The sequence below is a fragment of the Montipora capricornis genome, chromosome 12 (assembly GCF_036669925.1).
Source record: "Montipora capricornis isolate CH-2021 chromosome 12, ASM3666992v2, whole genome shotgun sequence".
In the NCBI taxonomy this organism is placed as follows: Eukaryota; Metazoa; Cnidaria; class Anthozoa; order Scleractinia; family Acroporidae; genus Montipora; species Montipora capricornis.
Window position 1 is genome coordinate 22,885,122 of NC_090894.1, and position 15,000 is coordinate 22,900,121.

General features: G+C 41.1%; 1 protein-coding gene across 1 annotated transcript in view; it reads right to left on the bottom strand.

Annotated features, from left to right (window-relative positions):
• LOC138027732 (uncharacterized) overlaps positions 1 to 15,000 on the bottom strand; it is a 33,591-nt gene that overhangs the window by 10,340 nt on the left and 8,251 nt on the right. The window contains exons 5-15 of the mRNA XM_068875337.1: positions 13,832 to 13,913; positions 12,839 to 12,984; positions 11,455 to 11,967; positions 10,031 to 10,717; positions 8,877 to 9,051; positions 8,224 to 8,324; positions 7,763 to 7,844; positions 6,929 to 7,074; positions 5,746 to 6,041; positions 2,380 to 2,482; positions 354 to 1,040 (exon numbers count right to left, since the gene is read on the bottom strand). Coding sequence (XP_068731438.1) covers positions 354 to 1,040; positions 2,380 to 2,482; positions 5,746 to 6,041; positions 6,929 to 7,074; positions 7,763 to 7,844; positions 8,224 to 8,324; positions 8,877 to 9,051; positions 10,031 to 10,717; positions 11,455 to 11,967; positions 12,839 to 12,984; positions 13,832 to 13,913 — 3,018 coding nt within the window. The remainder of the gene's footprint in view (positions 1 to 353; positions 1,041 to 2,379; positions 2,483 to 5,745; positions 6,042 to 6,928; positions 7,075 to 7,762; positions 7,845 to 8,223; positions 8,325 to 8,876; positions 9,052 to 10,030; positions 10,718 to 11,454; positions 11,968 to 12,838; positions 12,985 to 13,831; positions 13,914 to 15,000) is intronic.

The window sequence follows — 15,000 nt, forward strand, 5'->3', positions numbered from 1 at the left end:
TCACGTGACCAGCAGCCATATTGGATTACTGAAACAAAGGAAAGTATTTGCATAAAAATAGAGTTCAATTCCCGGATGATTAGTTTGGTACACCATCATGGCCGCTGTTCATTTATTTTGGAACACCAACATGGCCGCCGTGACGTCATGTGAAGACGCTTTATAGAGTACTCTGGTTGAAATGCGATAATTCTGACCTTCACGGTAACTTCAAGACGATCTTTAAAAAAATTGGCTCAGAAAGAGAGAGGTGCAGAGAGGCTACTAATTCATCAGGGTTTTCCCCCCTGTTCCGGACGGAGAAAGTTGAACATGGAGGAGATTGTAAATGAGCCAGGAAAGAGCACACTAACCTTGTAGTCTTGAATGGCTTGAAGAAACGTGGCGGGCTCGAAATGTGAAAGAAAGATTACCTTACTCCCAAGATAGAGACGCAAGCCCATTATTAATGTCAAGCCATAAATATGGTAAAAGGGTAACACACTTATAACGATTTCCGTATTTTCAGCATTGGTTTTGTTTGGAAAGGTTATTTGCATTTGCGCTATCATATTGTAGTGTGTTAGCATGACACCTTTAGCAAAACCAGTCGTTCCACTTGAGAATGGTAAAGCCACTACGTCTTCTTTTGGGTCGATTTTCACATCGCTTGGAAATGCAGTCCCATCGTCGAGTAAAAGATCGCCAATGGACTCACAGTTTTTCGCTTGGCCTATCACAAACACCAAGCGAACTTCTTTTAGCACATCTGCAGAAAACGCCTTCTCTACAAGAGGGGGAGTGGTGACAACATATTTCGGCTGGGAGATGCTGAAGTAGCGAGCTAGCTCCTCCTGCGAACACTTAGGGTTAAGAGTCGTAATGGTTCCTCCTAAGTTTGCGACGCCAAAGACAATTATTGGGTATTCTAAGCAGTTTGGAAGATACAGCGCTACGACATCACCCTTTTTTAAGCCTTTTCTGGCCAGCCCAGAACTGAGGCGATGAGTTTGGTCTTTTAGCTGAGCGAAGGTAAGCCATTTTCCAGATTCAGCGTCTACCTGTTGAGGACAAATTAGAGTGGTTTTCAATTGAGTGACAAAAGTAATTAGCGAATTTCTTTGGTTTTGCATTACTTCACTCAGTGATTGGTTCAAAGTTCTTGTGCCACTTTTTCAACCACTCAGAAGTGAAACCAAAACCAATCATGGCTTGCGCGTGCACATTTTCCCGCGCTTTGTGTCGGCTACGTCTAATTGTTTTGAGTTTTGATTGGTTTACTGGATTGTCTCCGTCCTTTTTGATTGGCCAAAGCAATTACTTTGGTTTTGGTTTTACAACACTCGATTGAAACTCACTCTAAAAGACAAATACAAATGTAGACTGTTCCCTATTATACCCCATGTGCCAGAGGAGGTTTTTTTCCAAGGTCAGAAACAACGCTATGCGCTATGTGCAAAGAACAAGAACTGAAAAAAAAAAATTGTTTCATTCCTCGGTCATTGCGCATGCCTCTCTTGGACGTTTGAAAAAAAAGTCCTCTGGCACCCAGGGTGTGCCTAATATGCATACATCCATAATTTAAGAACGCTCCATGCATACGAGCCTTGTTTAAGGTAAATAACTTAGAATCAAGATTTAAGAAAAAAGTCCAAAATTCTAGTAGGCAGATTTTCTCTCAACTAAGTTTAACAGCAGAGTGTGACTGTCGGTTGGTCATGGGGAGAGTTTGCGTGACATGGAGTGTTTTGTATTTTCTGTCACGCTAACTGACCTTGCGTAACGTAACAGATTAATGTTGTAGTCACGCAAATAGCCTTTCATGATCATTGCAGAAATACACAAGCAAATAGTAAGAAAGAACATAACGGTTTTTGAAGCCAAGAAAAACGGCAAGCAGAAGGTACAGACCAATGCTTAAAACTCTTGCCTGTCGATATTTTCATGCTCGTACTTTAGTTACAGTCATCACTTTTATTTAAACACGATGATGCTTACAGCCCAACAGCTTCAGATTAAATCATAGGGCTCGTAACTTGTGTATTTGACAAGACGAATTTTTTCATTAAATTCCGAAGGATCCCTGTAAAAATTAATTAAAATGGTTAGGTTGCTGTAATTTGATCTCAAATGCAAATAACTATCGATCGATCAGTGAAAGCAGACAACGGTGAAAAGAACCTCAACCATTTACTAATGCTAACCATACACCTAATTAATTAGTAACGGTTTTGGGGTTTTCCCATGCACAGTCGTCTTCGACCTTCAGTCTACAGTCCGCAAAAGCAAACGTTGTTCTCGAATACTCATATGATCTCACTCTGAAATTAATATCTTTATGAGACATACAGTCTGACCTGTTTTGGTCAAATGAAGAGGAATGAATTTGTTCTTACGTACAATTGCTGGCCTGTCTCCGTATTCATCACAGTTCTGGTAAACAAATTGAGTCCACGATAAATTTTCAGGGATATTCACGTCAGGCCCCTTGCTTCGTACGATAGCCATAGAAGCAGGGGCACCCAACGAGAACATAGTTCAAAACCACTGAAACATTGCATTTTAAACGTATTTTAGTATTTAAACAGTAGATATAGGCATATTTTTATCCTCTAAAAATTTTTTATCTGTTCGGATTTCCTAGCTGAAAGTCTAGTGATCCGAAAATTATAGGGATCAAAACTTACCTTTTCGAAAACTTCAGCCAGAAAAAAGGCTCCCGAAAATTCTAGGTGACCTTTTTAGGGTAAGAATCCGTTAAAAATGGGCAATTATACCATTTTTCAGATGTTCGAAAATCCTAGGAGAAGCAGGCAAGCAAGACCTTTTATAACAAATGTTCCGAAAATTTTAGATCTCAAATTGTCTTCCGAACAGATATTTTCCGAAAATTGACGTTGGGTGCCCCTGTAGAAGTACGTAGATTATGTGATACCTTGGCTGGTGTGACAGGCACAGGCCTCCCAAGCTCAGCCCTCCGACATGTTCCAGCCCACTTTTGACTTATGGCTGTTTCTGTTTCGGTTTTTGCTTAAGTGGCGAGACAATTTTGGCCGTTCCCGAGAATCTGATTGATTGGACAATGCGACTCTGCAGCATTATCTGCAGAATTGTTGCTGTAATTTGAGGTGGCCTCTCCTGTAAGCCTGGTCGTTTATCTACTGAGTTCTTCCCGGGACTCATGATTTTGAAAACGTATCTTTCACACCTTGAAGGCGAAAGCTGGCTACTGCTGAAACCGTGGGGAAGAAATTTCATCAAAATGTTTAATGGAAGTGGGCGAGGTAGTCACTCAATAATTTGGGGTCATTTCACAGATCGTTGGTTTTTTAAGGCACTTTCAGGGAGCGAAATTAAAACCTTGGTTTATTTTTAATCGCGGGTTAACGTTGACCGGCTTTCGGACAAGTGGGCCCTGGGGCCCGTTTCTCGAAAGTCCCTAAAAGCCATTTGTGAAATTGCCAACCGCTTGTTTTGGAAAGCCGATCTTTTAACATGTATTTAAGGCAACAAAAAGAAAAATAACTGTGAAGTTTGACGAATTAAATCCTCTCCTTTCTTGAGATACAAAGGGAATTGTGACACCCGAAAACGGCCCGTAAAGTTTCGGGACTTTTGAGAAACGGCCACCCGGGCTCATTCTGAATGCGAAACTAGGAAAGGAAGGAGGGGCTCTTACAAACAGCCAGGACTTCAGTCAAATACATATGATTTTTTCCTGTCTAACATTTTTAATTTTTTCACATGTGTTTTGAATACTACCTTGGTCCCAGATATTTTCCGTGAGCTGCGAGAGAGCCAAGAAGCGGTGAAGACGAGTCGCGAAACGGCGGGATCTGACACGCTCAGGTTAGGATTGGTTGATATGACCATACCACGCAAATCAATATGATTGTTTCGTTTCATTGGTAATACCTAGGGGACGCGTGATTGCTAAGTTGCCATTGGTCCCTTTTGTAATTATCAATTTGACGAGTTTGACAGCTGGCGTCTGCATGAAAGTGAGATTTAAGTCCAAGGTAACCAGAGGTTTTTTTTCTTCTCACCGCTTCGCGATTCGTCTTTACCGCTTCGCGACTCGCCTTCACGACTTCGCGGCTCTCTCACGGCTCAAGAAAAACCTCTGGCACCATGGTAACTGAATACTTAAACTCGTTACTGAGTTTATCAACTCGAGGCTCGGCAACATAGCCACTGTGTGAAAAAAGCCCAGATTTTGTTTTCATATCTCAAACTGACATTCACTTTCCGTTCAACGTATATGTTGCCGGTAAAATCCGTTTTCGGGTTGAATCCATTTTAACCTAGATTAAATTGGTGATCCTCATTTTTCGTAGGTTGAATACGCACTCAGATGGATTGAAGAAACCTTCATGGAGCCTAACTTAACCTTAGTGAAAAATTAGGGTCAGGTTAGGATTAGTTTTGGTTGTTATACATAAATATTAATTGACCAATCATAGAAAAGTAAATAATGAAAAGCACGTTCGTCGTTGTAGTGTTGTGGTTAAGACACAGTACTACAGATCTGAAGGGTGCGAGTTCGACTTCCGGTAAGTGCGTAGTATAGTTTTTTGTTCCCTTACTATGCTGTAATGTTTTTTGAGACTAAATTAATGAGTGTATGAATACAGAAACCGATAAAATGACACCAAACATTAAGAAGATGTGTTGAGATGAGTAAGACAGTATCCTTTTTAGAGGGGTTTTAAGCTACCGATAGGTGAGTGCATAAGTCAACCTAGGTAAAATGCGGATCACGAATTTAACCAATTGTACGTTAAAACGGATTCAACCTGAGAACGGATTTTACCTGCAACATACAGACAATGTCATCTACTGTTCAACGTATCATGATTTCAGATGAAAGAAGAGAGTATGAGAAGTTGGAAACTCAGACTGCTGGATTTCCTACCAAAACTGATATAAACTGGACTAACGAAGCAAGCTTCTGAAAATTTTAATTGTTTTATAAGTATTTACATAAGATCATCATTCATCACAATTACTCAGTCTAGAGCCAACGGTTTTAAAGTTTGTGATTCTTCCTACCCCAAAGATCATCTCTTACCACTTGTAGGAAACACTGTTCTTGTTTATGTTCGTAGTGCTTCGCAAGGGTATGCTCTGTGGCGTAATTACTAAAACGAGGAATGACCTAAAATGATCTAAAATACCCTAAAATGACCAACTCATTTTAGGTCATTTTAGATACCGTTTTAGCTCATTTTATATCATTTTAGAACATTTTCGGTCATTTTAGATGATTTTAGGTCATTCCTTGTTTTAGTAACTACGGCTCGATGGAAAAAAGAGTGAATTATACAAGGATTTGAAAATTCCTTCATGTAATTGACAAGAGATGTCCAAGGTTATTTTCAGCCATAAAAACTCGTGGTAAATAAAAACCCATGGCCCATGAAAATTGAATGTAAAATGCTACTGTCCTTGCTGCAAGTAGCAGCTCTGAAGTTTCATCGTCTCATCAATATAAGCAATTTTCGAATGCGTTAATTTTCAGAAAGGCGTATGTGAACATGATATATATATACTGCAGTGTCTTCCTTGTTTCCTCTTCAATTTCTCAGAGTGATCCGAATTCTTTAGAAACTTAAAGTGCATCACTAAATAATAACACAGCACTGCGACCTTCTAGCGCTATAGTATTGTCTCCTGATTTGTCTCCTGGGCATTTCCACAGTGTTGCCACTTGTACCTTCCGATATCCTTACGCTTCTTCTGACACTGTCTTTAAAACTGGAAGGTTTTTGTGACTTTTTCAGATTCCTTAATCTATCTTTCAGTTCTCGGCGCAATATTTTGCCACTCGACGACCTCGGAATTTCATCGATGAACTCGACTCCTCCTCGGAGCTTTTTATACGGTGCTACGTTTTCATCTACAAATATCTCCACGTCACGTTCTGAAATGGTTGCATTGGCTTTGCGCACAACAAATGCCATTGGCAGTTCGCCCGCTTCCTCATCCGGGACACCGACAACTGCTGCGTCTTGAATGTCGGGATGGGAAATAAGAAGAGCTTCAAGTTCGGCCGGAGGAACCTGAGGGAAGGAGAGATGTAAGCCTGGTGTACACGAGCGACGCAAATCATTGCCGGCAAAAGCAACGAGTCTACGACGCGAACGCGAGTAAAGCAAGCTACGCAGGCGCAATCGGGCCTTTCCCGTTACAAACGAATGATGGCATTAATTTTTGAGGAAACTTTGGTGCTGCGTCAGAGGGGAGTGAAAAAAAAATTGGCTTTATTACACGACTTGATAAAGCTAAACTAACCACCGAATGAAAAAGTTATTTGTGAGATGACGTTTCACGCCTTAGCCCTTTCGTTAGTGATCTGAAGAAGCCCTTCGGTCGGACGAAGCGCTAGCGCTCAAAACGCCGTCTCACAAGGTTTTCTTACTTAGTTAATTTACCTCGGCTTTATCAACTCGTGTGATAAAAACAAATTTTTCGTTTTTCCATTGCAGTTGAACAGGTTGAAGTCATCACGCATTCAATTTAGAGTGTCTCCCAGAGGTTTGGGGGAACAAGGGACATGGCTAATTTGAACTGGGAAACAGGGGAACAAAGACAAAATATCTTGTGGAGCAAGGGAACAGAAGCCTTTTTAGAGATCGAAACTCTCAGAACATGTTTGGAAGTAATCAACACCGGCAAATTTTAAAAAGAAAACAAGACCTTCCCTGCGCGAGGCCCTCAATTTAAAAATTTAAAGGTGGTTTATGAGGAATATAGTGAGATTTAGCGTAACGTTCACAACACTAAAACCGCAAAAGTGAAGCTGAAATTTGTGTTTTGCCAAGAATCAAAGAAACTGGTTTAATTTCATGTAATTTCAATTGAAAAAGGCTTGAATTCGGAACATCTATTTTAAAAATATCGTTACGGCCAGGCAATTGTTATTGACATCGTGTCTTGGGGCTTTTACCTGGTATCCTTTGTACTTGACAAGCTCCTTAACTCTGTCAACAATGAAAAAATGTTCATCTTCGTCGTAGTGTCCAATATCCCCAGTGTGAAGCCAGCCATCGCTGTCAATCGTCTGTGCGGTGGCTTCTGGATTGTCTAAGTATCCTAAGGATGCAAAAAAAAAAACTTTCACAACCTCTCTGCAGGGTTGGTCTTGATTCGTTTTGGTCCAAAATGAAATGTTGATTTAATTTACTCATTGGAGTTCTATACCGACCATTTTAAGGGCAGCTTTCCCGCCAAGCTCTGTCCACTTAGCTAATCAACTCACAATCGTTTTTTCCGTCAGAATTCGTCATAAATTAAACACGTTCCGTCATAAATTAAACACGTAAGGCATAGAGGACATGAATCTCAAACTGAGGGTACCAGCTTGCTCGTAGTGATGGCCGCCTTAATTATGTAGCCATCAAAAACGTAGAAGTTAGTTAGAAAAGAGACAAGACGTGTCTAACGCAAAGAAAAGTTTCACTTTAACTCTAAGCACTTGCCACCTGTTTCTAGCAATAAGGTAAGTGTAATGGTTTGCGTTATTCAGTTTTGTGCCTACAACAGGGAAACTACATCTGACGTGAGAGCCCCATTTGAGTCCTCTAGTGGCTTTTGGCAATTTGTTCAGTTTCTTAAACAATAAAATGATCTGGTAATGGTTATTAGAACCCTTTTGCAGAGAACACAAGCTTTACATTCGTTTGATGATGACTTATTTGATAGTCAAATACAAGAAAGATACGTGGACGTTCACAGCCTCTAGGTCAATGCAATTCTTCGATGTCTTTACTACACTAGTTACCTTTCATGACGGTAGGCCCTTTGACACAAATCTCGCCGTCATAACCTGAGCCGAGAGCCTCTCCAGTCTCTACGTCGACAACCTGATAACAAATAAATCAAAACTATTAGAGAGCTGGGAACGAAAAGAATCACAATCAAAATGACGAAAACATTGATGCCCAAGCGAGTTTATTTATTTCTCTATTCATTCATTTATTTATCTATCGTGAAATGAAGAGCTGTTTTTAATTGACCTCCATCAGAACAGCATCAAATTCCTCAGCCAATCACAGCAGCATAGCAGATACAGACAATCAAATTAGACAAAGAGACGGAAGAAGAATACACGCAGCCGGCGTTAAGGATGGGAAAACGTTCGCGAGCGCTTTTACCCCTGATTGGCTAAGATGTGGCGCGACATTTTGTGAGCCAATTACAACCCAAAGGGATCTCTTTATTCATGTGTATTTCAACCCTTACCTTGCATCGCAAATTTGGCAGTAACAATCCTACTGAGCCATGTTTGTTGTTTTCAAATGGGGTCATGTGACATACGGGACTCAGCTCCGTCATGCCATAACCTGCCAGGGGTGGTAAAGATACTGTAAGAATCCTTTCTGGTTTGAAAAAGTCCATTTAAACCAGATGATGACCATATTATTTGAATAAAATGTTTCTCTGCAATGAATATAAATTCCGTTTGTCTGGATCAAGCTTCTTCGAGAAAACCGTCTCCGTTTCTGGCATAAAATCCCTTCAACATGTGAGACAGTTGAGACTCGACGTCACAGATGACGTCATCCCTACTCTACTTGACGAAGCCAAGGGGACCATACTTTCATTCAAGCTTACAAACTTCCTTATTATCCAAGAACAATAACTCAATGGAAGTCAACTCTGCAAAGAGTATTTACACGTAACTCTGCAACTGCTAAAGCATTAAAGTGCCAAGTAGTAGTAGTAGTAGTAGTAGTAGTAGTAGTAGTAGTAGTAGCAGTAGTAGTAGTAGTAGTACTGAGTGGTAGCTGCAGGAGCAGCAGCAGCAGTATTAGTACTAGTAGTAGTGGTATTTGCAGTCTCTAAAGAGGAAGGGGGGGGGGGGAAGGTACTTGGCTTTATTTCAGCTTACTTACCTTGCCTGACCCCACTAATGGATGGTAAACGCTTTAGCACTTCTTTCGACAATTCTACTCCCAGGGGTGCAGCGCCATTGGTCATCTCAATCAAACTCGACAAATTGTAGTTATCCACCGCTGGGTGCTTCGCTAGCATTAGCACCACAGGGGGTACCACGGACATGTGTGTCACCTGACAAGAAAGCATAGGCACACAGTGCAGAGTAAAAATTGGGTTGGTGTTACAAAGACAAACAAAAGTATCTTCTACAGTTTTTCATTTGAAATCGCATGAATTCGTGTGAAGGGACCCAAGTTTGTGCATCTCACAGTTGATTGGTAACAGGCTATTGTAGCGAGCGCTCCCATGAGAATTTTCTGGCTACTCGAAAATGTGCTCGAGGGCTCAACCTCTCGCTAAAATTATGTCATGATCAAAATACGGAAAAAAATTTTTTTCAGCAGCATTCAGATGGGTGAATATCTTTATTTCCTATTATGGGGGCGGGGAGAGAAGACAGTGGAATGAAAGGGAAAAATGGAGCAAAAACAAAAGCAAAGAGATATTTTCTATATCGATTACTTTTGTTGGAGATAGAAAGGTTATTTTTTATATAGATGTCGATGAAATACTGGAACTTTTCTTCTTACTAAAATTTGGTATCTTCGTCGCGCGAAGTGCAAGATATGGGAGGATATGATGTCGTCATGGTTACAGACATGTCAGCCAATAATATTAATGCACCCTGTTGAAGAGCGAAGTCCTGGGCCCGTTGGTGTCATTAATTAAAATTTTATTTTAAAGAAATCAGTAAAAACTTGAATGGCTTCGAGATACTAAGACAATGAAACTGCTTCAGATTTGGATTTTTGTTATCTATATAATAAAACAGTACTATAGTACATAATAAACAGAACATTACAATAACAGAATGTGGCCAAGGCAGCGGCGCGAAACAGAGAGTATTGGGCAAAGAGCGTGACGGCCTTATGCGCCTACTGGCGCAAAGAGAAATGATGATGATGATGATGACAATAACAGAACCCCGCGGGAATACGAATTTTAGCTCATCGTGCTGAAATTATACCATTAGGACTCGAAGATAAAATTCGTATCTCCCCGTGATCATGTAATATTCTTTACTTTTCCACTCGTTGCTTAAAATACGAACCTCGTATTTTTGCAGAGCTTGAAGGAACTTGTCTTTGTCAAAGCGTTGCATTGATATGATAGTACTGCCCGCATGAAGGCCCATGGACATATTGGCTACCATGCCGAAGCTGTGAAAGAAAGGAAGAAACGCCAGCAACACTGTAGTCTCATCAAAACTCAAACAGCCTTTAGCTCGCATCATGGAGCCACAAGCAACGAGATTGCGATGTGCAAGCATCACTCCTTTAGGAAGTCCAGTCGTTCCGCTCGAGAAGGGAATCACTGCAGTATCTTCTTTCGGGTCGATGGAAAGTTCTGGAACACTTGAGCCATCGTCTTTGAGAAGCTCTGAGATCGACTGGTATCCATCGACCTCGCCCACCACAAAGACGTTATCTTTTCCTATCTCCTGTGCGGCTTCCCTTGCCCGATGAACGAGCTGCGGAGCTGTCAGGATCCATTTGGCATCAGCCAGTTTAAGCTGCTTGGCTAATTCCTCTGTTGTGAAAAGAGGATTCGCGGACGTTACGACTCCGCCAGCTTCCAAAATGCCGAAGAAAACTATTGGATATTCAGGCAGATTAGGAAGAAACAGAGCGAAAACGTCTCCTTTTTTGAAACCTTTCTTAATAAGCCCCGAAGCAAAACTTCTGCTCTTGTCTCTAATTTCTCGAAAGGTGTACGACTTCTCAGTCGCGCTGTCCTTCTGCAAAACAAACAAATCGCTGTCAGGAAATTGTTTACTCCTACATCAAAGTTTTGCGGGTGTTTAAATAGACCGTATGTGGCTCAAAAAACGTCCCATCAAAAAGTCTCGGAGCTTGTGTAATTCTATCGTTGACCTTCGTTTGGGTATGCATGACTTTCATGGTGACGATATGAAACAGTACTGATTCATTGTTTATCGATTCATAAAAATTGCGCTTGCGAAACTATAAATACTAAAAGCCCTTTGTCTATAAATAAAGGGGCTATGTCACGTTATTTTGGGATGTTTACGAGAAATCTTTAGTTAATAATCACGAGTTTAAAACTCGAAAATGGTAATGTGGAATTCCTTCACTGATAAAATTATTGTTACATCACAAATATGATGATTCTCAGCAAAAACGACCATTATCCAGGCGATTTGCCATAAACTTGAAAAACGTTGGGTCGACTTGTTTCACGATTGCTCAAATGCAATCCGTTTCAGTCTTGTCCATTTGTGTCCGTACATGCTTCTCTTTCCTTTGCTGTATTTTTTTGTATGTAGGTCAACAGTTTTAAGTGGTTATTGCAATGCTTCATTCTACCTTTTCGGCATTTTGGGTGTCATGTAATTACATTATTTTGCGTGACATGGTCCTTTTAACCTCAACTGAGGTTTCACTGCACCTTTTTTATCCTTAAAACCCCCAAAAGGCTTGTGGCTACCATTACACCATTCCCCTCAATACTTACTATAGCCATTCTATCGCCATACTTATCAAAATGCTGAAAAACAAATTCTGTCCAAGACATCCCAGGGATCTCTACGTCCTCATATTTGCTCTTCAGAACATTTTCCTCCTCCTCTTCTTCTTTTTCTTCGTCTTCTTCTTCCTCTTCTTCTTCTTTTACTTCGTCTTTCTCTACTTCTTTTCTCTCTTGTTTTTCTTTCTCCAGATTCTCGTCTTGCTTTACTTGTTGCGTGTTAGCTTTCTCCATTTCTTTCAATATCCTACGAAGTATCTTGCCGCTTGGAGATCTTGGTATTTCATCGATGAATTGAACACCGCCTCTTAAAGCCTTGTAGGGGGCCACTCGTTCTTCAATAAATTTCACCAGCTCTTCTTCGGTGATGTCTCCACTTTCCTTCCGGACGACATATGCTTTTGGCAGCTCACCAGCGCTAGGGTCCGGGACTCCAATCACTCCTGCGTCAAGTACGGCAGGGTGCGACATGAGAAGAACTTCCAGTTCTGCTGGGGGAACCTGGGGATGAATATTTGGTGAGTTTCTACCGATTTCCAGATAAAAGAGATAAAAGCGAGCGCATTAAAAACTTGATACACTTGGTCCTCTTCAAATTGTCTAATTTCCCTTAAATACGCATGGAAGAGTGTATAAACGGAAGCGTCGACCTCTATTACCGAGTTCACACGCTAACAAGTCAGGAGAGGAGCTCTCCTGACAAAAAAGTAATTGCGGACGCTAAACAGCTTTGGTAAGAGATTTCCTCCAACCAAATAGTTTTATAAAATAATTAGGATAGTACGCGCACCCTCATTGGTCAATAGCTGTGTTTAGATGAGAGCGTGGAAACACGGCTGTGACATCACACGAATTTTGATTGGTTATGTGTTGTCAGACGCGCCTTTTGATTGGCTGGTAGGAAATATGAGCGTGTATCACGAAAATCTGTTTCAATCTAAAGGAAAACAAACAGCATTTTCCTTCATTTGTCGAATTATCTTTGAGAAATAATTATAAAAGCAATAGAGGTCTTTTTTGCGTGTTTCCATAGCCTCATCTAAACACTCGGGAGATCTGAGAGGATTCTCTACCGCTATGCAAACCCTCGACTGCGTCTTAGGTTTGCATAACTTTCTCGAATTCTCCCAACTCCCCCGAGTGTTTAGATGAGGCTATGGAAACATGGAAAACGTCCTCTATTGCTTACTTCTTTCACGGCACGAGAAGCACGATTCTTTTTCCTGCGACCGTGAGAAGCCCATAACCAACAACTTAAAATTACCTGGACGGTTCTGTTCTCGCCTGGACCAAAAAAAATTGGGCTTTATTGCCTGGGGAGAATACGTTAAGGCAGAGGATATGTAAAATACTGTCCAGATTGATCTTGTACCTGAAATCCTTTGCATTTGATCAGCTCTTTCAGACGATCCGTGATGTAAAAATGTTCGTCTTCGTCATAATGTCCAATGTCTCCTGTGTGAAGCCAGCCGTCGATGTCAATAGTTTGTGAGGTGGCTTCTTGGTTATTCAGGTATCCTGTTATAAATTATTGTTCCATGTTACCGTGCGTTTGTTATCAGAACTAAGAGGATGAGTTTTTAATAAGCTCGAGTGTCCATTATCAATAATACCAAAGAGGATAATTATATAATAATAGAAGAATTATGGTCGCCTTAGACACTGTCTAATTCCGCCAGGAAATCGATCTAAACACAACCCGAAAATTTGGTTTAATGGGCAAATGAGGCAGATTTGCAAGCTGAGCTTTCCAACGTTAGCCCTTCGTCAGAGCGAATCGGGATAACAATCAAATCGCCAGCTTACGTACAGATCTTTCTTGCGGCGCTTAATTAAATTTGTATGAGTAATCAAATGGTGACGAGTGAAATTAGGGAGTAATTTCACTTGCGTTTTGCCGAAAATCAAATGATTTCCCGAGCCGCTCAGGAAATTATTTGATTTTTGACAAAACGCAAGTGACATTATTCCCTAATTTCACGAGTGTACCATTTGATTAGCTGTTAATATCATGGGTGACAAATTACGGTCATAAGACGCGGATTTTTTCAAACCTGGACGCCATGTCGGCACTGAAGGAAAAGTTGCTATGGCAACATTGTATTTCACATGTGAAATTATAAATTAGCGCTGAAATTTCGCGACTAAATTAAGGAGTAATTTGTCACCCATGTTATTAAGCGTAGAAGCAACAGGCCGCAAAGATTATTTGGAACATCATATGGTGTTACTGCTGCGTATTAGTCTGTAAAATATTTAAGAATGGGAATTTGTTGATCTACGTAAATCCCTTTTACGTTGATTGTTCGAGAGGCAAAGTGGAAAACAAGATAAAGCATGCAGTTGGTAACTTTCTCTTACTCACCTTTCATAACGGTCGGACCTCTGATGCAAATTTCTCCATCTTCATTTGGACCAAGTTCTGTTCCATCTTCGACGTTAATAACCTAAAAACATTATTGCCAACGAGTCAGGCCTTCTGAAGACAGAAGGCCTGGCGAGGCGGCAGCTTATAGAGCCGCGAGAAGATTTTTAGGCGGACGAAATCTCAGAAGCGCTTCAAATTTAATTCTAATGTAGACCAAAAGCTGTAATGTAGACCAAAGCGATGAAATGTTGACCGTAGCGATAACCAATGAGAGTGCCGCACGAGTACGCCGCGTGATGTTTGCAGCCGCCAGATCACGCAAGCTTGGCTCGTTGGCACTTTAGCGACAGCTATAACTAGTATAAACATTAGTGCCGTTTTATCGCAAACGTACGTGGACCTTAATCATCTCCAATGCACTTATATGCTTTTATTTGTCCAATCGCAAGGAAGGGAGTTTTTACCAGAAAGTTTGTTGGACAGTCAAATCATCATATTGTGTAAGATATAGATGTCACTTTTGAGAAGATACCAGGAACTATATTCTGTACTGTTTTTGAGTTGCAGGTGAGTTCCTTAACGTCACACAAGACTAAGCAAAAGGGGAAAGTTTTGGGCGACGCAAACAATTACAATTGGGGAGTCAGGGTGACTTAGTGGTTATCTATCGGGCCTCCCACCACTGCGAGCCGGGGTTCAACTCTGGCCTCGGCCAGCATGTGGGCTGAGTTTCAGTCGCTCTCAACCTGACTCGAGGGTTTTTCTCTGGGTAATCTGGTTTTCCTCCCTCATCAAAATCGACTCACAGCTAAATTAACATCTAGCATGGACTGTATAGCGGCATCCAGAGGCGCCTTTGTATGCTTTCAGCCCGATGTCGTGAGCCGCGCCCTTCGCAATTCAGTCCTCGACTGCAAGTAAGGGTGATAAGCACTAGCAATATATTTATTTATTCTAATCTTGTTTGTCTAATAGGGCACAAAGAAAAGGGGGGTCATTTTTGTGTTTTTCTTCTCAGTTAAAGACCAAGGTTGTTTGTCCGACCCGATGTCTGAATCAACAGTTTATTATCTTAATCATCATCGTCGTCGTCGTACTTGTCGGGTTCCTAGGTCATTTAAAGGGAGAGTATCACGGTAGTGCGCATGTTCTGGCCGAAGCGAATG